Source organism: Poecilia reticulata, linkage group LG10 (assembly GCF_000633615.1).
Source record: "Poecilia reticulata strain Guanapo linkage group LG10, Guppy_female_1.0+MT, whole genome shotgun sequence".
Taxonomy (NCBI): Eukaryota; Metazoa; Chordata; class Actinopteri; order Cyprinodontiformes; family Poeciliidae; genus Poecilia; species Poecilia reticulata.
Window position 1 is genome coordinate 25021190 of NC_024340.1, and position 27537 is coordinate 25048726.

At 40.0% G+C, this 27537-nt stretch overlaps 2 protein-coding genes across 8 annotated transcripts in view; both read left to right on the forward strand.

Moving 5' to 3' along the window:
* Positions 1–1787: 1787 nt before the first annotated feature.
* Positions 1788–7832, forward strand: dele1 (DAP3 binding cell death enhancer 1). Of its 3 annotated transcripts, none has more exons than XM_008420226.2 (12): positions 1788–2025; positions 3067–3184; positions 3583–3679; positions 4017–4161; positions 4338–4514; positions 4626–4693; positions 4795–4885; positions 4985–5127; positions 5727–5885; positions 6447–6539; positions 6870–7026; positions 7133–7832. In XM_008420226.2, the coding sequence occupies exons 1-12, from the start codon at positions 1995–1997 to the stop codon at positions 7354–7356; spliced, it is 1503 nt and encodes a 500-aa protein (XP_008418448.1). In that variant the 5' UTR covers positions 1788–1994; the 3' UTR covers positions 7357–7832. The 3 variants fall into 3 exon arrangements, with proteins under 3 accessions (XP_008418448.1, XP_017162445.1, XP_008418449.1); XM_017306956.1 differs by having other exon boundaries at positions 6900–7026; XM_008420227.1 differs by having other exon boundaries at positions 1789–2025; positions 4341–4514.
* Positions 7833–8425: 593 nt separating this feature from the next.
* The window catches only part of apbb2a (amyloid beta (A4) precursor protein-binding, family B, member 2a), a 45385-nt gene continuing 26273 nt past the window's right edge, over positions 8426–27537 (forward strand). Inside the window, exons 1-8 of one of the 5 annotated variants that reach the window (XM_008420222.2) lie at positions 8426–8801; positions 12435–13747; positions 14368–14576; positions 15545–15688; positions 15916–16001; positions 16664–16724; positions 18252–18398; positions 18729–18856. In XM_008420222.2, the coding sequence (XP_008418444.1) occupies positions 12466–13747; positions 14368–14576; positions 15545–15688; positions 15916–16001; positions 16664–16724; positions 18252–18398; positions 18729–18856 (2057 nt within the window). In that variant the 5' untranslated portion in view covers positions 8426–8801; positions 12435–12465. Of the gene's footprint in view, positions 8802–9190; positions 9269–12434; positions 13748–14367; positions 14577–15544; positions 15689–15915; positions 16002–16663; positions 16725–18251; positions 18399–18728; positions 18857–24180; positions 24387–27537 lie in introns of those variants that run through there. The other 4 variants (XM_017307141.1, XM_017307139.1, XM_017307140.1 and 1 more) reach the window with 4 other exon arrangements.

Genomic DNA, 27537 nt, shown 5'->3' on the forward strand with positions numbered 1-27537 from the left:
ATGCATAAAAGCAAAACAAGATTTCAGAAATAGCTTAGTGCTTCTTGAGTCCCTTTGCTGCTTTAAATTTGTAAAAATGTCAAACACAACATGAAGAAGGAGCAAAAACAAACTGCTCAATTAGTCAGCTCTGGTGGGAGTCCCTTTTCAGCTCAGGCCGATGTTTTCCATATTGCTTTGACAAATATAGCCTCAGGCAGACCAGTAAACAGTTTCTGGCAGTGCAGAGACCATGCTAACATTACATTGTACTGCAGGCGATTCGCCCGAGGAGGAAGTGAAAGACCTGATGATTGTGTCACCATGGCAACAGGGCAAGGAGTGAGTCACTCCAAGTTGGACCTGACATCACAAGTGCATATCTCATCCTTTGTGCCGTCCTGTTTTGTCCAGGCTCCTCTTGACTGGAAGACGCTGTGGTTCCAGTAAGATGTTGGAGACTGCGTCACGTTTTTAATCACCCGGATGGGCAAAGAAAAACAACTGGTGAGCCTCAATCCAGAAATGAATCAGAGGGTTTCTAATTATACCCCACTTCATCGACCTTTTTTATCTGCAAAGAAAATCTTCAGAAATAAGCATCATTGCATCCTGAGGGTCTGTGAGTCAGCAGATTCAGAAGAAAAGTTTAAGACTTGCAAAGCCAATGGGGGGTTTATTCCTAATCAGACTGTTAGAGATGGTGATGACTGGTCTTACTATTTTTACCAATAATGATGGAACATTATAAAAAAAAAAGGGAATCAAAATGCACATTCCTATCTACATGTGAGTTTGGATTGGAGATTTGGGGCTGCAAATATCCATATACAACAAAAAAAATTATATTCTTACTAAATTCTTCAAAAGAATAAGATAGAAATGGAAGATTTTCTTAATATTTTGGCCAATTTTTTTTGACTGAACTCGAATAGCGGTCAAATCAAATATGCACATTTAAATACCATAAAAAAGATCTCTCCAGACTAGGATGTTCTTAATTTCATCTCAAAAGACCTACTTTAGGATTGTTTTCTAATTTTGGTTACAAATATTACAAAAAATGTCCATTAAAAATCATTATGACATGACTAATAATAACCTTTATGTAGTTATCACATATTTTTACAGATACATAGGTTGTTAGGATTGGAGTAGGGCTATGATTTAAAACATCGCTTGAGTTGTGTTTGCATGTTGACAGTTTTCTGTAGATTTTGTGAAAACTATGAATAAACATGCTATTTATTAACTTTTGTGGATTTTGCTGTTTATTCATAGTGACAACATATTGAAAATGCTCATCAAACATTAGATTCATTCTGCAAGTCATTTTTTATGTTGGTCTGGTCCTCAGAACAAATGAAGAAATAGGGAGTAATTAAAACAGTTCTTCAATTCAGCAAAAATATTACAAAAGAGGTCATTTCCAAAGAGGTTTAGCGTCACAGAGACTTTATCAAACAGTTGATGAATCAACAGAATGAGGAATAATCTCTGAAGTGTTGTGTCAGGGCTTTTTTTTTTAAAAAAAATTAAGAAATATGTCTTTCAGATGTAATTAATTTGGTGTACAACGGAGTTTTCTGGGATATTGTGCCTTTCTTAGCACTTCTCTTGCCAAGTTTTCTTGTTTGTTTTTGATAACAAGGTGTAACTAATTTTGCTGACTAAATTGCACCGTGTAAAGAAAGTCAGATTTTCTTTGCCGTCTCATGAGCTTTCCGTCCCGCGGAAATTCACAGATTTACCAATAGGTGGTGCAATGATTCTGCATTGCACCACTGTCTCGAACTTTCACGGTTGCGTCACCTGCCCTACTTCCGGTTTTCTTGACTTCCGACACATCTCGTGACAGCTTTTTTTTATTATTGTTTTTTTATTTGCCACCAAACAAAGAGGGATAAACGGCGACTGCTGCCTGTTTGTAGCGCTTCGGAAGCGATTCTTTATCATTAAACATGCATTTTCCGTAATAAACCAGTAGTTAAAGCTGCACCAAAGGACGAACCGGGATGTGGAGAGTTCAAGGTTTAGTCGGAAGAGGTGAGAGAAATGTCATTGAGCTTATAGAAGTGACAGTTTATATTTTACACTTTTATCTTGTGCCATTTTTATTGCTAGCTAGTTACAGGTAAAGTCGTACTAATTATGGTTTCTATGTAGCATTTTTAACGTTGACGTGCACTATTTTTGGATTAAAGCAAGTCATAGCTTGCTTTCTGTCCGCTTGAAGGTTTGTTTTTGTTCAGTGAAGCTCACTTCCTGCCTTCCTGCCTTAGCCTAATTTCATCCTAATTTCTATCCAGTATAATAGGTGGAGTGTGAGCAAGAACAAGACAATGTTTTATATGAGAGAAAACATTGTCTGAGCTGAATACATTTGAGCAGGGTAAGCAATAGAGAGTGAGGAACATTGGTTTGAAGGTCTGTTTTAGAAAAGATGGTGATGATGAGAAACACCAGAAACGCATTCAGATTAAACAAACACATGTTGTAGATTTTAAGGAAAATCCACAAATGGTTCAAAGAAGCATAACAACCAGCTATGGATAGCAAGTTTTGTCTAAAAGCCYAAAAATCCTATTGAATTAAGCTACTTTGTGTTATCGCAAAAAAAAAGAAATGTTCACAAAATTGATCTTAAGTCTATATTTAGTGTAGAAAATAATTAGTTCAGACTAGTTTATATTTTGTAGTGACTGAACAGGACTTAAAGTGATCCAGGTGCTGAAATGTGTTGTCTATTTTTTTGTTTTACTTTCACAAACATGATTAGGGTTTTACAAATCCTAAATTATGTTTTAAGGAATATTTCGCCAGTGTAGGAAGATCCGGTCAGGATTTTAGCAGTCTTAAGTGTTTTTCGCACTCTTCCTGGCTCTGTAGCTTTTACTGTGAGTGGTACATTTCTGCACATAGCAGCTCAGGAAGGAGGTGGAGGAGATTGATCTTTTCACAGAAATACACATTTTTGTAAAAGTTACATAATTGTAGCTTTAATGGCTTCCAGAGCCATTTTTGTAGTTTTATTATTTAGGACTACAAAGCTGTTTATCTATAAAATGTAAACCTGCCACTATGCAGCACTCCATCGTTACCATGGCAGCGGTACCTTACGACTCCCCCAGAACCACCATGTGGAGGACGAGGTCATCAGTGGCTCAGCTGCTCTCTCTACTTCTCGACACCCCTTCGACAACAGGTGCCTTCCCCTTCATTGCTTCTGTTTCAGTTGTTCACTTCATCCATGCTTTGATGACAAGATTATTGGTTTTAAAATAATAACTCTGCATTTTAAACATTTCTATTTTTTTTCTCCAAAACTGTTGGTACAGTTATTTAATTTATGAGGTTTGGATGAATCTAAACCTCACATACAGCCTTTTTCTCTCCTTTAGCCACCGTTTGAACCTGTTGCATCGATGCAGACTCATTTTCAGCTGCTTGCATCAGCCATCATCATCGGCGTGTGTGTTTTAGTATAAGCAGCGTTTACGGGAAGCAGAAATAAACCGAGCCAGCTCCAACTGAAAATTGTGTACTGTGAGATGAAAAAAAAGAGAGATGTATCATTTTGTTTTTTCTTCTGTTAATATGCAGATCCCAGGAGGATGATGGGAAGAAGAGGAAGAAAGAAAAGACGTTTCAGTTTCATGCTGAACTTCGAAATTACACAGCCCTGGATGCTGTGGGATGGGTAGGTCTTTATCAAAGATTGATATCTCTAGATATCAATAATTACCCAAAGATATGTTTGTGTTTAAAAAATATATGTTCCAATATCGAGTTTGTAGTAATTGACTTGTGGTAATTTATCAGAAAGACGTAAAAAGTGTACACACTGAAAGTCTGGCTTTCTGTTTGACAGAAATCAGTAACCAGAGGATTAATTTTAATCGCACTAAACAACGTAAAACCAGGAAGTAAAAACCCCTCAGCTTAGTGCCTCAATGCCAACCACTGCTGGAATACTTCCAGGGTTTCCTGGCACAGAGACAGTGGAGATGTTCTTGTGACGGTGGCTTTCTCCACAGGGAGCGGTGGCAGTGCTGTTTATGCAGATCTGCAGAAGGATCCACTCCAGGTTTTCTTCAGGCAGCGAGCCCAGTCCCAGCGCTGGAACCCTGACAGCTCCCCCGTCCCTGCAGAAATGCGGATACCGCGTCCTGCTGGAAATTTGTGAGTCTTTCTGGCATCATTGTAGTAGTACGCCCACAACAACTAAACTCTGATATTATTACATTAAAATCACTGCCAAAATTCATGAGATGTTTAACAGTCTCCATCCCATAACCCCTTTTTCCTATACCCTTGTGTGATCAGTATTCCAACACAGTACTGTTGTTTGTTGCCAGCAGTATCAAGACGTGATGTCCTGCCCAGAGGAAGAAATGTCTTGTGTCTCCAGGCTGTGCCAGAGGGACAGAATCAAGATCAGTCCCCATCTCAAAGCAGCAACAGCAGTGAGACTACTGACAGTTCCCTCTCCGACCACCAGGAGGAGCTCTTGGGCAAGGATCCACTGACACCTGGTTTGTTCTGTGTTGTAATGTCAGATTCTGTGGAATAATGCCACTCTTGATGTTTTAGTACAATATTTGATGAGGACGGAGTTTGACACATTTTATGCCTCTGACACACAGAGGAACCACATTTGAGTTCTCCCCTGCAGACTGAGATCAACCAAAAACGCACAGATAACAAAGACAAGGTGAAACTTTGGAAAGATCGTCTTTTTCAAGTATTCATTACCAAACCCAATCGAGTTGAAATCTTATTTTTATTGTTGTATCTTTATCTTTGTGTTTTTAGGACGTGTCAGATAAAGAGAGGCTGACAGAAGCAACGCACAACCTCAGAAGTGTGGGAGACGCCAGCGTACCCGTAATCCTGAACATCATTGGTAAAGATTTAACAGAGAAATTCAGCTCAGAATATCACCCAGACCTTCATGTGTAGAAACCTTTGTCCATTTGTTTCTCTTTCTCTGTGTATGCAACAGGTCTAGAAAGTGCCAAGAGGGAAAACTATGAGGAAGCTTTCTGCTGCTTTCTAGCTTCAGCTCAGCACGGCTACAGCAAAGCGCAGTTTAACACTGGGGTCTGCTACGAGAAGGGAAGAGGAGTCAGCAAGGACAAGGAGAAGGTGAGACCATTGTTCATTTTTATGATGCTTGCTAAGTATTGACACAATAAAATTAGAAAATAAAACCCCAACAATTTTTTATAATACCAGTTAAATCATGCCTATATCATAGATGACCATAAGAAAAAGCAGAAATGCAGTTCTTAAAATATAAATATACCAGATGTTATGTTTCAAATCCTAAACTTATTTATTGCAAAGTCAATGTACATGTTATCTATAATATAGAGTCCAGTCAGAGCTGATGCACATTCTGAAACTGAGTAAAATATTAGTTTTTTTTCTCTGTTATACATCACATTAGTAGAATTTGTTTTATTAATGTGAAGGATGTTATTCTATTCTTTAAAAACTGTTTTGTTTAAAAAAAAAATCAATAAGGTTCCTTACACCTGTGCACCTGTTTTGGTTTTATTAACATTCCCCCCAGTTTTCAAGCCCTTTGTTTCTCTTTTTAGTTACAGTTGACACTTTACATTAATATTTTAATAACATTTAATCTGAACCTATGTCTGTGTATTAATGTATTTATTTTCATATTAAATTATTCACTTTGAACCTGATTTTAATATTTTAAGTGTTTGTCTTTTCTCTGTGAGGCTCTTCACTACTACAAGCTTGCGGCCATCAGTGGCCATAAACAAGCTCAGTATCGTTATGCAAAGCTGCTGCTGGCCAGCAGGGGGCATCAGAGTACAGAGGAGGTGAACGCAGCCATTAAGTTACTGGAAGAAGCAGCCACAGCTGGGCTCACAAAGGTACAAATCAAGACAGGGAATCTTTCAAAGTTCAAACCCTATATGTGATCATCTTTGCAGCTACAGTATTGAAATACTGTTAAGTAATTAATGAATAACCTACTTTATACTCTTGTCTTTTAGATTTACTGAACTTTTTCATTAAAATTATGCCTTTTTCAGAGCAGCACAACAGTAGATAATTTAACTAAGACAATTGATTCATTTGATTTTATGTTGATTTAATGTGTGGACAGTCACACCATTGTGGCAGGTTGGATGATTTTGCTGTTTTTCTGTTGTGAAAAACAAAAATAATTAACTTAAAAGCATTCATAAAAGCCCAAATTTCAAGAATATTTTTATTGTTTAACAATATTTAGTTATCTAACTTTACTAAGAGAATTAGAAACATCGCAATTAAACATATCATGCTTATGAGGTTGAATAATTAAGACAAATGTTGGGATCACAGAATAAAAGTATTATTTTTATTATGGCAGCTTGTCTGGACTTAATTATTCCATAAACATAAGACAAGAACTCCTTAACACAACTTTTTTTTTTTCCTTTTCTGTTTAGGCTCAGATCTGCCTGGCCTCTTTTTACTCTCAGCATCCTGCCAAAAATGTGCGCAAGTCCATTCAGTACCTGAAGATGGCAGCAGAGAGTGGAGTGAGTCCCCTTCTAGATAATTCCACTGTAGTTGTTGATCAGTCACTTTTGCTGAGACGTTGCCCTCCCCGTCCTGGTGTATTATCTGAACCAGGCTGCATTAGAAAAGTTTACTACAGACATATGTTACTTTATTAGGATTTTGTACAACTTTCTGTTTCAGCTTTGTTTATATACTTTTACTGTCTTATTACTACTCTTACAGAATTTCACTGTGTTGGTTCATTTAAAATTGCAGCTGCAATGCAAGTAACTTGTGAAACCTGTTTGTTAATTTCTGGACCAAAATGAAACTTATAAAACTTAAACTCTGATTGTTTTTGTGCTCAGGACAACTCTGCTCTGTTCTTGTTGGGTCAGTGTTACGAAAGCGGCATCGAGGTGCAGCAGAATTTAAAGATGGCAGTGGAGTTTTACAAGAGAGCTGCAAAAGCAGGAAACAAGCAAGCAAAGAGCCTACTGACGCCTCCTGATAATTCATACGGGGGTAGGTTCAACTGAGCAATAGGAAACATGTATTGCTGATGCTGATGCATCATTGTTGATGTATAATGGCTGTTTTTATTTATTTTTTCTCACACTTGATGACGTAGATGTAGCGATGCGCTCCATCCGATCAGCTCCCTGCTTCTCTGTGGCCGACAGCTGGCGCCAGCCGCTTTCTTCTCTGGCACATCATGCCCAGTCCGGTCTCCTCCCTCACTCGTGGAGCACCGGCAGCCTGTGTGAACCTCCGTCACTATCCTCCACACGTGTTCACCTCTATCCGCCCGGCACAGAAAGGGGAGTTTGCCAGTGGACAGTAGGGATTGGATAGGAGGAAAACAAAGCCAAGCTACATGCACAAGGAATGTATTTCAGTTTGAATGTGGCATCGCTGAAAGGAAAGGGTCAGTGTTTTGTGTCTATATATTGTGAGGTCTGAATATGTGTTCAGACAATCTGACAGCTTTAGTGTTTTTTTAGGCTATGAATGTCTTTATTTGTTCTCTAATGTGCAAAACCTTTCAGATTACCTTTGGTTGGGTTTCTCTGCTTCCGCACAAGTAGGATTAATCTCTTCAAAAGAACTACACTTACCAGGAATAATGCTAATCTCCGCTGTGCTGTATCAGTGTCATATTTTAACCTATAACCTTTTGTGGTTAATGTGTCTTTTATTGTAAAGCAACCATTTCAGAATTGTCCCCTCAGCCAAACTTGTTAACCAGCTGTGCCAGTGTTAATTTTGAGGAGGATGTTTACTCTCTGAAACGCACAATTTTAAGTAAAAAAAACTTTTTAAAAATCCAACTGAGTTTCTTGCTTTCTGTGAAAGTCTATGATATTTAATTTGATTAAACTTAAATAGTCTCTGTGCATGCATGTGTTCTCTTTGGGTACTTTGGTGTGGGCACCTAAAGTACCCACTCATAGTACCCATTCAAAAACGTGATCCTATTTTTAATTAATTGAAACAATTAAGTGGTCTTTCTCATTTTTATTTTGCTTTGAGTGAGTACATGCTTGTTTGTCCTGTGATGGACTAGTGACCTGAAGCCTCTCACCCAATGACCACAGGAGATGGGCAGCAGAAGACAATGGGCGGATGAACAAACTAGGCCTCACAATTTGACATTAATGTAAACAACCTTTTATTTTACAATACCGTTTCTATAGTGTCCAATCATCTATTCATCTATAAATTGATTGAAAATGGCTTTATCTACGCTGTAAAATGTTTACTGACAATTTTGGAAATTGGGCCTGAAGAAGGGTGGGAATCTAAAAACGAAAACGTGTTGGAGCCTTAGAACAAGAATAGTTTGATTCTTGCCTGGCTCTTTAAGAGCCGCCGTGTGTGTTCAGTGTGCTGCGTGATGTAACAGCCCGATGATGTGTGATTTCATTACCTGAGTTGCAAACTAACTCCGGTAGATTTATTATTACGGCTGCGTCCCCCCGCTTCGTGCTCCCAGCGTCTTCCGTTCGCGGCTCCCATTGGCCGGCTGCGCTGAGAGAGAGAGAGACGGAGAGGGCTCCACAGCGCCACGCCGCGCAGCTCCGGGGATCATATGGCGCAGAGAGAGAGCGCACAGCTCGGCCGCCAGCAGCGCAGCGAGCCGCGGGGCTGGTGAGGGCGGAGGGATGATGTGATGCGGGCGGCCCGGCTCAACGCTACGGGCAGGACTGGCACTTAAAAGCAGCGCTTGTCACCGGCCCACTACTTTGTGTCTCGTCGTCGTGAGAAGGGAAGGGAGGCGCGGACAGCTGAGCGAAGCGGTGAGTGGATGTAAATAGATGCTCTAACTGGGGATGCACTCCCCTCCCAGTGCGGCGGGGGTGATGGGGCTGAAGAGAGAGAAGAGATGCGAAAGATCTGCTGCGTGTGCTCTGAAAATTAGACCCTAGATTTCGCTGCAACGTCACCTTTACTTTTAATTCTTGGCATTGTAGGTACGCGAGATTAGATCAGGCTGTCCCTGGTTTGTCAAGGAGGGAGTTTACGGAGGCTGCAAGAAAAGCAGGCGCAGGAATACTCCACCCATGACATCATCGACTTTTGCAAGTTCAATTTCTCCCCCAGCTTGTGCTTTCATCTGTTGCATTTCTTTTTCTTTTTTTTCCCCCAGAAGCAGAGCAGCTCAGAGTTGAGGGAGGAGACACGTCATAACTAGCTGCTTTCCTGTAAAATGTGTCCTCATTAATCCAGGAAGCCTGTTTTTGAAATTAGCTAATACAATCTTCAGGTAAAAAACACTCTTATGTGTGCAAATTGATGAGGAATCAACAGAAGATTCTGATGTTTTTTCTCCATGGCTATAGAGACGATGGTAGAATATGCATGTCAAAATTATATTGCAGTTCGTTTTTTCAAGTACATTTGTGAGAAAGGTCATGACCAGCGGGGAAGATTTCCTTATAAACTCAAATTCGAATATACATTACAATTTAAAAGCATTTAAACTCAGACTGAGATGATGTTCAGAGATTCTGCTGGTAACATCTTTCCGTCTCCTGAATAACTTCCCCTGACATGATGCACAGCAGATTTTTTGAGGTCGACTTTGCAGGAAACATAACAGCCTCTTTGTGTTGACTGTGTCCTACTGTCCTGCAAACCGCTGTGTCATTCTGCTCCCTTTCTCCCTGTAATAACCCTCCTTTCTCCTCCTCTCCCTGCATCCTGTCTCTGCCCCACTTAGCCCGTAACTACCAGAGACCTGTCTGCATGGTGGTGGGGAGGGTTTCAGGCGGAAAAGGCTGCTGTTTGTGTGTCGACTGATGATGCAGTTTGTCCACATGATCAGTAACAATGTGAAGCTACAATAGTTTTTACTGACATTTGAACCATTTTGTTACATCGGTTTGTGGAATTTACTGTATACAATGTCACTTCACCAAAACTCTTGAGAACTTTTAGAAATTTGTCAAGTTGCCACCAAAAACCTACATATAATTTATTGGGCTGGTAAGTGATCAACCATCACACAATGCTGAGTAATTGTGAAGTGGAAAGAAAATTAGATTTTCAAATTTGCATGAAAAAATGTTGGCATGCATTTGTTGTCAGCCCCTCTGAGATATTACATTCTCACTGAACAATATGCTTTGGTCTAAACCAATCCATACCTCTGGCTTTATGTTTAGGGTTGTTGTTCTGCTAAAGTGAGTACCTTCATTCCCAGCTTCAAGTCTTTTGTGCCCTCTAACATGTTTTATTTCAGGATTGACCCGTTTTCCCATTAACATTGATCAGTTTCCCTAACCCTGTTAAGGAAAGCACCTCCACAGCATTATGTGTTTTACTGTGGAGACACTATGTTCGGGGAGAGGCTGGTGTCAGTTTTCCTGCACCCATGCAGGCAGTAACAGTTCAGTTTTATCCTTATCTGACCAGACCAACTGTTCCATGTTTGATGTATCCTGTAAACTGCTGGAAATAAGCTCCTTCTTATTGCTTTCTTTTTTCTTGTCACTCTTCTATAAAAGTCAGGTTTGTGAAGAGCACAACTAATAGTTGTCCTGACAGTAGGTCTCTGCAGCTCCTCCACGTTGGCTTTTTTTTAATTTTTTATTTTTTTATTTATTTTTTTTTATTAATGCTCCTCTTATCTGGGTGTCAGATTAGATGGATTGCCATATCATTTTAGGTTTGCAATTTAGCCATACTCTTTCTATTTCAGGTGATGACTTAACGATGGCTCTCCAACTGTAGTCCTCGAGATCTACTGTCCTGCGGCTCTTCGATGCATCCCTATTCTTACACACCTCAATCAAATTAATGGCTGATTATCAGGCATTTGCCAAGTTTGATGGCATGCTGAACAGGCAGTTCAATCGATTTATTCTCTGACCTGTGTTAGAGCAGGGATGAGTCTGAAACATGCATCACAGTACATTTCGAAGACTAGGGTTGGAGACCCCTGACTCTATGGGATGTTGAAAGCTTGGGTGATTTTGTTGTGTCTGAACTTGCTTTAAATCTCTCCCTGACCTGTCCAGATCCAGATACTGTCTGGTCTCTAATAATCTCTAAAATAACCTCTGAGTCTTTCACAGAACAGCAGGATTTATTAGATTAAATTAAAAAGAGATTGGCACTATTTATTAATCAGGTGACTTCTGGAGGCAATTGGTGACATGAGGTTGTATTCAGAGGAATCAGAGAAAAGGTAACCAAATACAAGTACTTGACATGATTTACAGGCTTGTATTTGTAATACATTTTGAAAACCAGTGTATCAGTAAAACAGTGAAGTTTGAAGTTGTAAAGTGACAAAATGTGGAAAAAGTTCAAGGGATACAAATACATTTGCATGGCACTGCAAAGTATGTTTTCATCTAAAGTCAAGAGCTGATCTGTTGGCTGAATTGGTATTTAATCTAGCATAACAACAATGGTTTTGTTGTGACATTGGAAACCTTGGTGCAGGTAGTTTGAACCTGTTGATTGTGTTTGAGACACAAACCCGCACATGAACGCAGATTCAGCACTAACAGGTTGTTCTGTGGCTCAGGGGAACAACACGGCCGCCACCCAGGGGGGGCGGGTGCAGATGGAGGACCCGCAGCAACATAATGCACCGTCTACATATTCTGCTCTCGTTTCAATTCTACCCCGGCCCTTTTCCCATGATAATGGCATGCTTTAAAATCTGCTGTGCTCGAATTTTCCATATCTTTAAGACAAAAGGGCTGTGATGACTGCAGCAATGTTTGAGCCGGGTTCGTTTGTGATTAGGTGGCAGGATGTTTATCCGTTTGGTTTGCGTGTCTAGACATGCTTACCCGACTGCTTTTCCAAAGGGGTTACAGGCGGGTTAGCTAGTGATGTAACCCGTATTTTGTATGTGTCATGCCTTTGATTGGAATATTATTCTACCACTCTCTTTGTTGCTATCAAGCCGTCTTTAGTCCGCAACGCAGAGCTGATTCACCCAGACATAAAAGAGACAGCTAGTTAGCAGGAGCTGCCTGACACCTCTCTTCCCCACAGGCCAGCTTTACTCCTCAGCTTCCCCTTTGAAAGTGAGTCCTGATTTAATGGATCGAGAGTCTGAGTCATTCTGGGCATCATGCGAGTCTATTTCAGCGTTGTGACTTTGATGCTGTATTTCTGAGCTCTTTGTCTCTTTCTACAGGATCTTAGCGGTGTCTTGATGTGTTCTTTTTGAAGCCTGTTTAAGCTGCAGCCAATGAGATGTGATATCAGACACTGAATTAATAATCAGAGATGCTGCAATAAGAGGTGTTGCTGTCGCTTTTCAATCACAATTTGGGACAGCTGTGGCCTGCTTTTATGAAATTTTGATTGTTTTTTTTTTATCTATTAAAACAATCTTAATCTAGCATAAAAGTTTGTGCTTCAATTTAGATGACAGTTTTTTTCTGTTGCTCTCCATCTCCCAACAGCTCCATCCTTGCTGTGTATTTCTAGTCAGACATGATGTCAGTACAAACTCCGCCCCTCTCCCGTTCTGGCTCCACCCCCTCCACTGGGGGTCTGGCAAATCGCAGTACACCCTCAGCCACCCCTCCCACCTCTCTCAGTCTTCGCTCATCCTACAACCAGCTGCTTGGTCGCGACGTCATCAAGGAGTCGATGGAAACCGGGAGCTCGGCCACTTTGCCCAAGAGCCGTCAGAGGTATGCCATGACCACTGTGCGGAGTGCCATGGGGATAAGTGACAACTTTGCTCTGTCCTCCAAGTACCAACCAGTAACCAAAGGAAGAGGACTCCCAACCAAGTCCTCATCCAGTTCTGCCCTCTACTCTTCCTCTTCTTCATCCTCCTCCTCCTTCTTTAACACAGCTAACCCCAAACTAGCCAAGAATGGAGCTAACATGCAGAGGCGAGCTGAGAGCCAGCAGCTGCAGCTGAGCAGGGCAAATACTGTGGAGAAAATTCACAATGATCTCTTCAATAATCCTACTTCAGATTGGCTAGAGTTTGGGAAGGACAACTCTCAGCTTCCTCCGTTTCGTAGAAGAACCAAAAGCTTTTTGGAGTACCACGGCAAATGCTGGGATCTGGACCCCAGTTGGGAAAACAAAGAGGGGAAGGAGGAAGAGGAGGAGGAGGAGAAGCAGCTGCCTACATCAGAAAAAGAACAGGACAGCCCTGCCAAAGAAAGAGACAGTCAGAAGGAGGAGAAGACCAATTGCAAGCAAAACAGTCACGAGGAAAAGGATAACGTGGAGGTTGTCGTGGAGGAAGACGAGGAGGAAGACGAGCCCACCCCAACACCGAGACAGCCCTTACTGCCGGTAGTGGTTGAGGCGCCTCTTTCCTCCACCTCCTCCTCTTCTGCTGCAAACAGCCCAGAATGGGTATCAGACAACCTCAACCACCTCCAGCATCAAGCCCCAGCACCAATTCGAGAAGAGCTGTGTCCCCAAGTGCAAGCTAGTCCACGTAGTCCTGCAAAGCCACCTCGAACCTCCCAGCCCCGGGTGATCAAAGTGGAGTTGCACCCCAACAACGAGAACCAGTTTTTGCAACAATACCCTCCGTTCTCCCCTAAACAAGCCAGAGCCGCTGAAAAAAGCACCCCTACCAAGAATTGGGTATCTCCGCCCCTGCAGGAACCGGCGCCAGAGACAGACCTTCCTAAAGTGGGCCTGAAAATGGATTTGACTCCTGACACACCATCAGAGGATGAAGACTCCAGCTGGACCACTCTGTCTCAAGAGTCACCCTCTCCACAGAGTCCAAAGGAGACAGGTTTGATATATTTATCCTTTCATCTGATTTTTTTATGTAAAGAATTTTAAATTCATAATCATACCCCAATCTTTCCTCTATATCCTTCTACCTCCATTTGACAGATCTGAAATTTTACAAAGACACCCTTTAACCAAGCAAGGTACTACAGCAATAAAGCTGGAGGCTTAAAGGCCCCCTTGAGCAGCCTTATGGTGCAGAGAGGAAATACGGTGTTATAGAACAGGATGCTGCAGAGAGAAGGGCGTGAAAAAGCAGAGAAGAATTGGAGGGGAGGGGATTTTCCGGCATGTATGTCAAAGCATTAGCTCGCTAATATTAGGGTATACAGAGTAACATAAAGCCAACAGAGAGAAGGCAAGACCGATTGTTGACTATTGGGCCTTGCCACGGGTTATGAGCTCAGGCTTTGCCATGACAACAGAAACTGAACACACTCAGACTATTAGTGACATTTATCCTCTGCATTCTTATTTCTATCTGTGGTGTTTTGTATTGACTGAACACTTGCATTACAAGGCCTTATCGAGCTTATCTATGAGAGCGTAGTTCCTTTGTGTGCGTTTTGATGATATCCTCATGTGTAATATATGTAACTGCATATCCCTGTCATCCATCAGCAGATGTATGGGCTGAAGGGGATCTGCCCCCAGGCTGGCGGGAGATCTCAGACTCATCCGAAGTCTATTTCTGGCACATTCCCACCGGCACTACACAGTATGACCGACCCGTTGCCTCTGGAAACCAAGATACCACTTCTAGCAATGCGCCAGACTCTGAGCATGACCCACAAAAAGAAATACAAGACTCCCTTAAGTTACCAAATGAGGTAAGAGGACTGCTAGATGCAAGACATGATAGGGTGAATTTTATGGTGTTTGTGTATTCACAGTGCTATAAATAAGTATTTGCTCCCATATTCATTTCCTCAGTTTTTTTTTTGAGACACCTGAACTCTTAAGCATCAAACAAATGTTAATTTTAGAAGATTATAACCATAGGATATATGGTTATAATCATATAACCATATATCCTATGGTTATATGGTTATATAACCATATAACGATGAAAAGTTTAAACGATGTTTAAACTTTTCACCGTTTAAACAATGAAAAGTTTAAACAATGATTTCAATAGTTGAAGGGAGAAAGTTTTGTGAAAAACTGCACACAGTTTTTGGAAAGATCAATTTAATTTCACAATATTGTAGACTCAAATATAACCTGTCTGACATTGTAAGATAAAATATCTGAAATAGGAAAACATCATGACCTGTACTAAAGACATATGCAAATCATGAGTTAAGAAAAATCCGCAGCTCACCAAAACTAGACTAGCAAAACATAAAGTGTAGCTTTTTGGTAGGTGCTCATTCTGTAACATCGGAAGTAAAACTAATGGGCGAAAGACAGTATTAAACAGACAAATATGGTGGTATTGGTGACATTTTGATGGGAACTTAATGAGCTGCTTTAACTGATGAAACTGTGAATCCTGCTCCCTAGTAAGAAATCCTGAAGGAGAATATTCAGTCATATCTAAAATGTAAAGTTAAACAACCTGAGTTTTATCTAATTTGGTACTTTTTGATTTTTTTTTCTCTGAAATGTTAATGAAACTCAAACTTATACATGTAGAGAAAAGAACTCAAACATATTTCAAGGTTTGTGTAGCATATCACAAGGTGCTTTCGGTTGAAGCTACACGATAGTGATGCTGTTTGATAAATGTCAGTTTGTTTTGATACATTACTTCTTTGTGTTTTGTTGTATCTTTTCCTTTCTTTCTTGTTTCCAGCGCCCGAGCAGTTTGATCTCTGACAGCTCAGTGGAGCCGGTCCCTTCTCCGTCTGGTTCCTCCCCGTCCTCTTCCTCCTCCTCACCCTCCAAAGGCCTCTTCTCTCCCAATCCAGTTCTCAGCACCACCACTCCCACGTCAAAAGTATGCCAAACTTTCAATATAAGTGTATTTTTTTGCTGGATATACGAACATGGCTTTTAACATATCCAACTAACAGAGAAAATGTGTCTCAAGTTGAGTTAAAACAAAATAAAATAAATGTTTGCCAGCTGTCACAAAGTAAAGGAAACCAAAACCATTTTTTTAAAAACCTGTCAAAACTCAATCTTTTCCTCCAACAATTCCTGTTTTTTCTTCTTCTTCTTCAGGACTTGAAGGACTATCCAGTTTACCCAGATCCCAGTCTTAAAGCATTTGAAGGAGCTACACTCCGCTACGCCTCTCTTAAACTCAAGTAAGTCATGGACAGATAACTGACACACTCCAGAAATTTTGGCACTCCTGGTAAGGACATGTAAATGCCTTGAGCTGAATGAATCTTTTCTTGTAATAGCACAATCTTACACTGAAAAAAGTGCAACCTTTAATTGAGCAAATTTTTTCAGTGGTAATTTTGTGTTAAAGTGAAATTAATCTTTTCACAATCTCGCAAGACACTTGCTGCAACTTCAAAGAAGTTGCAAAACAAAAACCACTGAATGGGAAAGAAAAGGAAACACATAACGTAACCCTGTGACTAAGGGATAAGAAAAGATTCTTAAGATTCTTTGCTTAAAGAAATTTGCTCATATCCAAAATCAGACCAGTAATTAAAAAAAAACAAAACTTCTTGACCTGTCACAAATAAAGCTGCACAAAAACCCACATTAAACTATGTTAAAGTTTTCAGCAGTGAGCACAGTGATTGGAAAGGTCAATGTAAGACATAAAATGGATTTATCTTTTAGTTTTATTAAATCTGAAGACATTCTATGCACACAACCAACACGTTCAATTTTGTTATCATTATTTATTTATTTGTATCTGTATGGGTGTGTGTAGCACAGCCAAAGCTGTTTTCTTTGGTGACGTTTGATCTTTTCATGAATATCTCTTATGTCTCATAACTTTCTGCAGCCCTCCAGCTCAGCTTGAGACGGTGGACCTTAACAGCACATTCTCCGATCCAGAGGCAATGGTAAGCTTGCATTATACCAACCAGCAATCTTCTGAAATGTATAGGCTTATTATTATCCATTATACCATTAATACGTTTCACAGAGGCATCAATCCTGGTGGGATAATTGCTTATTGTTAACATAAACATTCCAGCTGGAAAGTTTGTCGCCCAATTTAAGAATGTGGTCATTACCAAGCTTTGTATTTAAGAAGCACCCAAAAATATTTTGAAAGCAAACATCTGGGGTGGATCAGCACTTTGCTATAAACGGTTGGATAAATTGCTTGGAATCTGAGTCAATATAATTGGAAAAAAAGAAAACAGAGAAAGCTGGTAAACAGGCACAAAGATGAGCATAATGTGAACAGAAAAATGCTAATGTGCAAAACCTAGTAGTTTGGCACTGTCTCTGGGATGTGGCTTATTTGAATAAGAAGTGATGTGACCTTAAAAACCATTCTGAAGTCTGACATGAGCAAAAACAGTGTTGGTTTTTATTTTAAAAATGAATGCAGATTATATTCTTATTATACAGCATATGGTGATTTGGTACAGCACATGACTTGAATAACTTCTAGCACATTTGATGATGCTTCAAAAATACCAGGTTCGTCCTAAAAATGTCACTGACGTCAGATTAAAATAAAAATTTAAAAAAAGGTCTTGAACACAACACAAGTAGCAACACAAGCAGTTGACATTAAGCTTGTTATTTATTAGTTGCCTTCTTGTGAATATCAGCTGTTAATGGATCAATATGACTTACCAACTTGATTATTAACTGTAAAGCATTTGGTTTCTACTGTAAGTTGCAGCAGTGTAATCAATGCCTGAAAAACAGTGAATTAAGTGAAACTATAAAGACACCTCGAGATTTCAAATTCAAATAACTATGATACAGTTTGAATGTTTATTTTGATAAAATATATATTTCTTATTGCTTAATGAGAGAAACTCACCAGGGTGCGTTTGAAATTACGTAACCCAGATCAGTGTTGGTTCCTTTCTTTCTCTCTATTTTTGTTGCAGCGCCACTTAGTGGTCAGTTTTGAGAAAACAGTTGTTTTAAGATTTTTAGCCGCCTCCTTGTGGAAGAACTTTAACTAAACCAGCAAAAAGCATATATAAACAGATAAGACTATTAAGACTTATTTATACTATTAGTTTTTTGTATCTTTACCGATTTTATATTTGTCTTATTATTTTTACTAACCTTAATTTAATTACTTAATTTTCATCTTTTTGATGAGATAGATGGAGCGAAAGAGTTTAAAAAGAGAGAGGGTGGAAATAGCTTCTGATTAGCCAGTCATCCTGCCAAACACGGTGTTTTTTATATTTCATATTTTTGTCTTCATCCAATAACTTCTAGTTGAGATGATTTCTCTACATCAGATTGTGGGCATGTCTTGAATATATCCCATCTTGGATCAGATACATCTGTATGTTGCACATCCAGAGATTAATAAAAAAAAAAAAAAAAAGACATCACACTCGAAAAGCACAGATCAGCTGAACAAAAGTTGTTGTGTGTCTCTCTCTCAGTCGTTTCCGGTGCGTTCTCTGGGCTGGGTGGAGATGGCAGAACAGGACCTCTGTGAGGGGAGGAGCAGCATGGCTGTCCACCACTGCATCAGACAACTGTCCTACTGCAGGAGGGACATAAGAGACTCAGCTGGAGTCTGGGGAGAGGTCAGTGTGTCAGCCAAACAAGCGTTTTTGATAATGTCTACAGCAGAGGTGAACGTTTAAAGCGGAGAGTTACAGATGATGATGGCAACAAATAGGAAGGCGATGGCTTATTTTGAACATGAAACCTCTACAAGTTGAAGGTTTAAAACTAGAAACGTCTTGCTGCAAGCTAACGGAGTGAACCACCGCAACACCTCGCCTTGGTGCTATTCTGATGTGAAGCCAGAAAACACGGCGAGAGTAAACACTGCTGCAGACTTTTCAATCAATGAGAAACTGTAATCAGCTTTGGGCTGCAGGTTGAAAGTGTCCCTGTGTGCATTATTCCAGGGTAAAGGCATGCTGTTGGTGCTTCAAGATCGAATGTTAACTCTGGTTGACCCAGATGATCGCAGTTTGCTCCACTCTCAACCAATCAGCAGCATCCGCGTCTGGGGTGTCGGGCGAGATCACGACAGGTAGGATGACATAACACAGGTTTTTATTTAATTGGAATTGTTTTCAGGATTCTGTTTGCGTATTTGTGCTCAGTATGGTGTGGCGCCATGAATTTTATGGAAAAAAGGTACGAATAAACGATTTAACCACAATTATCCTCCCTGGACATTGGATTCAGCAGCCTTGCTCGCTACGAAAGATACTGTGCCACAATCAGTTGGTAAAATGGCTAATTTTCAGTGGGATTTGTCAGATTGCAGCTGCAACAACAAGCAGTTACTTTGCAGTTTAATAGCAAAGTGTTGCAAATAAATAAATTAGTGCATATTTTATGATCAGAAATACTTTTTTTGCATATATTGAGCAACCTCTGTGGAACATATTCCCATTTACAAGCTTAAATCATTTGTCTGCTTTCATGTCCTGATTCAGAAGAGGTTATTTATGAACAAAAATAAAAAATAAAAATTGTCGATTTTGGAACAAAATCCATGAAAAGCTAAACTCTACAGTATAGCTTTTGCTGGTAACCCAGATAGCTTTGTGATTATGTTGGTCCATTAATTCTCCAGCATTTAATAAATTCCAAGATACCTGCTATGCTTTGAATATCAAGGAGGTTGCGAATGGGAGCAGACACAAACACACGAGGATCTCCGAACAAAAGTGCATTCTTTAAATTTAATATGTGTGTGTGTGTGTGTGTGTGTGTGTGTAATATTTCTGCTGATGGAAACTGACCCAGGGGTTTTAAAAAGATCACAGGACAACAGAAATCACCTCATTATTATTCAACCCTTATTTGCACAAACTGCATTTAAAACACCCATAAATATTCTTATTCTCCAAGCCTTCGGCTCCCCTGTACGAGCCCCGGGGGACTCAGTCATTTACAAATGTCCCAAGGTTTTAACTTTTTAGTATTGAGTTGACAATGTGCTGAGGCTAGCATTGCTGCAAATGGGAGATGGAGGGTCTTGTTTCTATGTCTCAACATAGGATATTTCTGCATGTAGTACCATGAAAAGTATTTAATAAATACACAAACAGATTTTGCAAATCTATCATGTTTTTACTGGTTTTGTATCTGACAAATGTTTGCTGAAATTAACACAAAATGAGGATTTTATTCATGGAAGACATGTGTCCAAATCAACCAGGTCAATGTGAAAACCCAACGGCTTCTCCCTTGTTAAATCATAAATGAACTGCAAATAATCACATTCTTTATTTAACATCAACAGACACACCTAGACCTGATTACTACCAGAACTGCACAATCAAGTACTTAAACAAAAGCAGTCTGACAACATGTAATAGGCTAAAACAAATCGGATAAAGCAGCAGGGATGTTTGATCAAACAAAATTCAATGATGACTCGCCTCTTATTGAGTTGATTCATCTAATTTCTAAAGATTTTAGAATTCAACAAACCACAGTGAGAGCCATTGTCTACATGGAGCAGTAGCTTACCTTCCCAAGTGTCTAAAAAAAGAAGGTTCTGGGTGACATGGGGCAAGTCTGGACTTAAATCTAATTGAGATTATGTTTTGTAACCTTAAATAGTCCAATAACTGTTTATGCAATCAAGGAGGAGGCTTTGATGACTTTTTTTTTCCTGTTTAATACATGAAATTAGTATTTGAAAACACTATGAAGTTACTCAGGCCATAGATGTTAAAATCTGCTTATCGATCTGAAAGATGTAAATGTGCTGGAACAGCAAAACAGAGGCAATCTGTAAAGGAACAACAGTTTTTCCCAGCACTGCATGTTGTTCTCATCAGAGCAGATGTAAACCACCCTTGTCCTCGTACAGGACTCCAATGAAAATCTTTTAGCTGAAAGTAAAGCCGCTTTAAAGATCGCTCACTGAGTGGGCTTAGAGAAGAGAGAATCTGTCAACGTTGCAGTGTCTGGCCTGAAAGAAATCAGGTGAAGATCGAGTTAAAACGTCATCGGTGTGAAACCCGTACTCTCATTTCAATCTGTTTTGTTCATTTTCTCTTCATCTTTAATGCACTGCTGTGCTTCTCATCTTTCATTTATCCTTCTCCCTCTCCTCTCCATCTTCTTATTCTGCTTTTTGAACACTGTTGCAGCCTCGGCTGCTCATGTGTGAGGGAGATAAAGAGGGAAGAAGAAAGACAGAAAAGTCCCTCCACCCTCTAACATCTCAGAGGACTTAGTAACTTTCAGAAACTCTCTCTCTCAGCGGTAATGGATAAAGCGTGTAGCAGCAGGAGGAGGAGGAGAGGGTCAATCCAACACGGCTCCCTCCTATGCCGTGTTTCCTCACTGCGATCTCTCTCATCTCTAATAATATTACAATAACGCTCTTTTTATCCTCCCCTTCCCACCAGGAATTTAAAACCCGCAGTCCCTCTGCTTTGCTCGAGACTTAAAATGCGCTAGAGGATTTTAGAATAGGATAGAATAGAAGTAACCAGAAGTTTAGGTGCACCAGGAGCAAAGTCATAACGAATACATGTATGTAGTTATACAAAAATAAAAATATTAAAATAGAAGGGAGAATGTTATACATACTATACTATAAAGGGAAATTCCCTACAACAAGCTCTTCAGTTGACCAATAGCTCCATGGATGGAGTGGGAGTCATTGTCCATCTGTGATGTTATTTTAGACAGAGTGCTTCTAAATTATCATGTACATATTAAAAATCTGAAATTGCTAAAATGCTACAAATGTATTTGTTTTTAAATGGATTATTGTGGATTATAACAATTGTGCCACAGGTGATTTCGTGAAAACCTATTTTTCCTTAACATATTTCCCTGCTGAGTTAATGTACTTGGATGTAGGCTCCAGTGTTATGCTATTCTCGTGGAAAGAGACACTGAATGCATTTCAAGCCTTTTTAATCATCTTCATCCCCTACTGACAAATTGTTGGTCATCTAGAAACATACGGTACATACTCTTAAAAAAATACATCTGTTGATTTTGATCAATTTTATTACAGGAAATCAGTTTGTGCAGATGTGTACACCTGAGACTTTGGAGCTCTATAGAGCTGAGTTACAGGAAGAAAGTCGTCCTTCCAGGTCTTGTTCTCCAATCACACACTTCCAAAATGGAGACTTTAGTAGTAATTGATAAATGTAATATGCTTGGTGTTTTTTTTTTTTTGTTTTTTTTTTTTGTGTGTGTGAAAAGCTTTGGAAATGTTTTTTTGTGTGCGCTTGTGTTGCAGTATGGCATGTTAGAAAGATGATGGAATGTTTTGTGTCCGGTACCTGAGTAATGGTTTCACTTGCTTAGACCTGCCACTAGAGGGCATTGCCATCAAGTTTTGTTCTTCCTGAGAAGCTGACAGAACCTGACAAAAGAATTTATGGTCCAAAAAGTTTTTTTTCCACATTTCTTCACCTCAAACCCCAAAACCTTACTTGATTCACCAGGATTGTATGAAATAGAGAATAAACAATGTGACCTGGAGGAGAAATGATGCTTGGTTTTCACACTGTTTTTACAAGTAAACATTTGAAAAGTCTTTGTTTTCTGAACCTTGTGTCAATACAGAACTATCATTTGAGTCACCTGCAAGGCATGTATCTACTTTGTACATTTAGCGACAGAAATAGGAGAGGCAGTGAATCAGTGGGAAGAATAGTTGTCTTGGAATCTGAAAGTTGTGGGTTTCATTCCAGCTTCTTCTCCTGAATTGTATTAAAAACTCTTGGGTCAGGCACAGAACTGCAAGTTGCACACAGGTCTGCATGTTATTGTATGAATGTGTGTATGAGACTCAAGCAAAAGCACTTTAAATGGTAGGCATGACTAGAAACGCACTTTTAGGATTACTCAGTATTTTACACCATCCATCTTCCCATTAATCTATCGTCATTTTCTGACCCCAGTAAGAAACGCGTCCCCACAGCATGATTCTGCCTCCACCATGGATCAGTGTAAGAATGGTATATTGCAGGTCATGTACATTGTTATTTTTCATCCACACACAGAGTAGCATAAAGCCTAAAAATGTGATATACAATAATGTGGTTTGAACATAGGTTTAGCTAAGTTGTGTAGCGACAGACTCAAGTAAATGATTCAGATTTCTCACTACAAAGAGATTTATTAATTAATACTGATCACTTTGTGCATTTAGATAAAAAAAAGCACTTCCTGGAAAAATGTATTAAGCTTAGTCAGAAAACAAAGAAAATAATATTTCGTAAGAATAGACACTGTAAAAAAAAATTAATTTAGGATTTTATCTAGCTGCTAATTTGGGGCCTCAGCACTTAAAACTGAATTCAACATTTTATGTTGTGTGCTGATATTTCTTGCACATGTTTGGACAGAACAAGACTGATTTGTGGCAGACCAAACCAAAAATGAAACCTTTTTTGGATTTCCACAAAATCCAAACAAAGAAATTTATGCTGAAAAATATGAAAATGTAATCAACAGATATTGTAGAAACCAAAAAAAATGCGCTTTAAATCAAGGACAAAGCACAATCTTCCCTTTATGCTCTATCTTTCATCTCTCTTGTCATCTTGTCTTCTCCTGTATCCATCCATCTGAAGAATATCCCCAGTGTGGTCCTGAGTGTGTTCCCTCCGTTTCTCCTGCATCTCGATTCAAAATGAATGAGTCCCACCGCCTCTAGACCAGGGCGGGGCAATACCAGGGGGATGAGGAGGAGGAGGAGGGGTTTGCACCTCGATGAAGTCATGAAGCTATATTTGTAGCACTCAGCAAGTCTCACTGGTGAACGCCTGGTTGCACTTGCACGTGTTTGCATATGCACACATGTATGTGTGTGTGGCTGCAAGGGAGTTTGAATTGATGAAGTCATAGGTCTATATTTGGAGCACTCAGTGTGTGTGTGTGTGGTATGTATGTGTTTTACCCCACTTCACAACCCCATCATTCTGTCTGTAAAGCTCTTGTGCTATTTCTACTCTTTGTCTCCAGCGCTCTTGTCAGCATCCCCTCTTTTGCCATTGGCTGTGAAGCGGTGCCTCTTCTCCCATCTGCCTCTCTTTGTTTCTCCCGCTGTTGCACTTTAGTAAGGGAGACGCATTCTCTCTTCTTTCCTCCTAGTTTCAGTGAAGCTAGAGAGGGAGAGACAGGAGGATAGAAGAAGAACAGATACTCAAGGCAAACGGAACAGAAAGTGAGCATTGCAGAGAGAGAGGGGGGGAGAAGAAGAAGAAGAAGAAGAGAGAGAGATAGAGATTATTTCCTGCTTGCACTGACCTGGACACACCAGGACTTCGCAGGAGACTCTTCGGACCGCAAGAGTCGTGGAACAAGGAGGAGGGAAAGGGGGGAGGAAAGGTGTATCTGAGGGAAGGGGAGGAGACGTAGCAAGGGGAGGGGAGGAGAACGAAGGAAAGGAACCCCAAAGGACCAAAAAAGGGAGGAAAAGGAGGAAAGAAAAAGAGAAAAAGCATAAGGAAGAGATTTACCCTGGGGGAGATACGACAAAGGGGCTGAAGCAGTGTCACAACGCTGGTGGAGCTAACGAGGACAGGAAAGTAGTTGTCGCTTTTTGGGCGAGGATGTCCTCCAGTGTGAGTACTCCATGTAGTTCAGTCATCCTTCAATTCTCCTTATCCATCATTCCTTCTTTCCTCTCTGATGATTCCATCCGCTCTTCCTCATGGATGTCACGATATTCAGAAGTGCTTGACATGTTTTCTTTTTGGTTTTTTTTACTCATTTGCTCCTTAGATGCCTCTGCTGTTGTCTTCTCTATCCTGCTCATATTCTCTTAGTTCATTCAGCCATCAGGTACAGTGATTTCTGGCTCTCAGCTGCAGCTTTGTAGCCGCTGAGGCAAGACCAAGATATCCAAGGAGTCAGAAATATGGGAGAGAGACCAAGAAAGCAGAGGCAGGATTGGAAAAGACAAGATTTAAAAGGCTGGATTTGCTGCGGGGGCTTTTCAAAGTGTTTGTCATGGCTCTTTGGAGCTGTTTGATATTAGACTTGGCTTATTTTTTTTTTAGTGTGTTGGGGAGTGCTACTATTTTTGGCATTTGCATCTCATTTTGCTGCCTGATAGAGTTTCAGTGAGGATGTGTGAAATTTGTCTGAAAGTGTGCATTTTCCTGCATGCAGTGTTGCTGTGCTGTTGGGCAGAGGATCTCCATCGCGTTTTTTAATTTATAGAAAAGCTTCTGCATTTTTGAAAGCGAGTCTCTGAAAATGTCTATGAGCTGTCGGTAATGTTCCTCTAGTAGATCAATTTCATGCTGTATTCACTTAGCATAAGTCCAGATTGTCAGGTCTTAGCGCTCCTAGAGGTTGTTGCTTACAGCTCGCCTGTGTAGGTCCAAGACCAGAGTGAACTTCTCTCACCTTAGAAAAACTCCTACCTGAAAACCATCATGTGAACACATTTTAACAAACTTCTAACCATCATCATGTTTCTGTTGGGGGGGTTATTTCTAAAGAGGCTGATGATTATTTACACAGATAATGGAGTTGTGCTGACAAAGCATTTACCAACACCACTATAAATTATTTTATTCTTACTTACACATCAAACTGTGTGTCTGATAAGGAACACTGAACATGTTCCGTGTCTGCATTTGGGAATATTTGTGGCACACTACCTCGTCCTGCTTTATTAATGAACAGTTTCTTTGTAATTACCTGCCCAATGTACATCTGACAACAGTTTAAAGATTCATAAAATAGCATTCCCATGATGTCTTTGAGATTGGAGTAACCACCTGACACAAAAATGGCAGCTGAGAGGTTCTTGAAATAGTGTTTGCTGAAATTGATACGAGGGTTTCTTAGTTGTTTTAAGACTTTCAGAGGAGTTGCTGACTTCATCTTCAAGAACTAAAAAAATATGGTAAATGTTATGTTTACTGCTAAAAATGTTCATCATAGCATTCTGGTTCAAAGTGCTTGGTCTTCTCTGGTTGTTTAAACCCTATAGGTAAACTCAACACTGCCCTAAACTTTCTGTGACGATTAACTCGTAACGTCATGGGATGGAAACTAAATGAGTCCTGCCTTTGTCAAATAAAATCATACCTTTTTGTTGAAAAAAATATATAATAATTGTATACAAGTATAATCTTAGGAGATGCTCATTCTGGCAAATTCTTTGCTGGACGCTTATTAAACTTGGTTGACGGTGCAAAAACATTCCTCCTGCCTCTGATTGGTTGTTTCTGACCGGGAGCGGTGTATTTCTGCAAATAGCAGTAGGATCACTGGGAGCAGCCAGAAGAGCTTTTTTTTTTTTTTTTTTCACAAATGATCTGTCTTATACTGTAGGATATATTGATGGTTTTAGCAAATTTGTTAAAAAAATATTTTTGTAAAAGTTACCTACTGCAGCTTTAACAGAACCTCACTTTATAGGAAACAAAATGCAAAGAACAAATGGCTGGTCTGGAGGAATTTACAACACACAACTGCACCTGCTACCATTTACATTTAACTCCTATAAAGATGTAAAAAATGTATTAATTCTTTGTTTGTGTTGACTTGATGTTGGCCTGTCTTGCCTTTTAAGCTTCGCCCCTGCCCACTAATGAATCATGTGAGCAAACACAATAATACTACACTTCTACAAATACACATTACTTGCACGTTTCATTCATATTCATTAGTGGGCAGCAATGGGACTCTTGCCTATTCCCTTCAGCTCTCACTTATTCCCCACAGCTGCTGACCTTCGGTGGACAGCTGTGGCATATAGAGGAGAAAAGAAGAGACGAGAGGAGGCAAACACGCCTCCAGTATTATGAATTTTTAAGATCTCAACACATTCTTGCAATCTCCTCACATTTATGTCAATGGAGTGAGTTTTTGCGAGGGGGTCTGGCTGCTGGCAAGTGCTCCACAAGCTTTTATTTGCTGATGTCAAGGCCTTTCTAACCCTAATTAACATGCAACATGTCCTTCTGATGGTCCCCCAGGGACAGAGCCTCAACACCTAGACCTATTTGATAGATGTCAGAGTGATTGATGGCCATTGCTCCCCGCTCCTGCTTCGATCTGAGTCGCTCCTTCCCATCAGCTCCTTTCATTTACCCACAATTCATCACTCCAGCTTCCTAGCTGCTCTTATCGAGATAGGAAATGTTCATCAGCGGTCACCAGGTCGGTACAGGTTGTGTCCCCTGCCTCTCCTTCAGCCTCGCTCAGAGTCAGATGTCATCACATYCTTTCTGAATTTCAAATGCTTCCGAAACTCCTTTGTTTTCCTGCAGTTTTCCCGTCTCTGCAGCCTTCCTGCTCACTTCCTTACATTAGCATTGTTAGGGGCACACCTGCTGTAATACTTGTCTTCCTGAAAGATTACCCCTCCTGCTCTCCCTATAGATTTCCCTCCCTATCCCCGTTCGCCAATAAATCTCTTCCTGATAAAATCCTCTCTGGCTGTGGCATAGAAATTTGTGAAACTGTTTGCAGATCATTGGTGTCTGAACGCAGGAGGACCAGTAGACAGTCACTGTGTCTCTGTTGCATCCTTTCAAACATTTAGTTACGTAGTGCTCTAGTACTGCATTTTCTGGGGAGCTAGTAGAAAAGGATCCATTTAGGATATACATTTTATTTATTCTACAGATTACAAAAAAAAGCAAGTCCATTGCATTTTTAGCAGTTACAAAATTACATTGCATTTCAACAGTTGAATAATTCACCCATTGGAAAAAATTCTAATACAACTAAAGATGCATAGATTATATATAT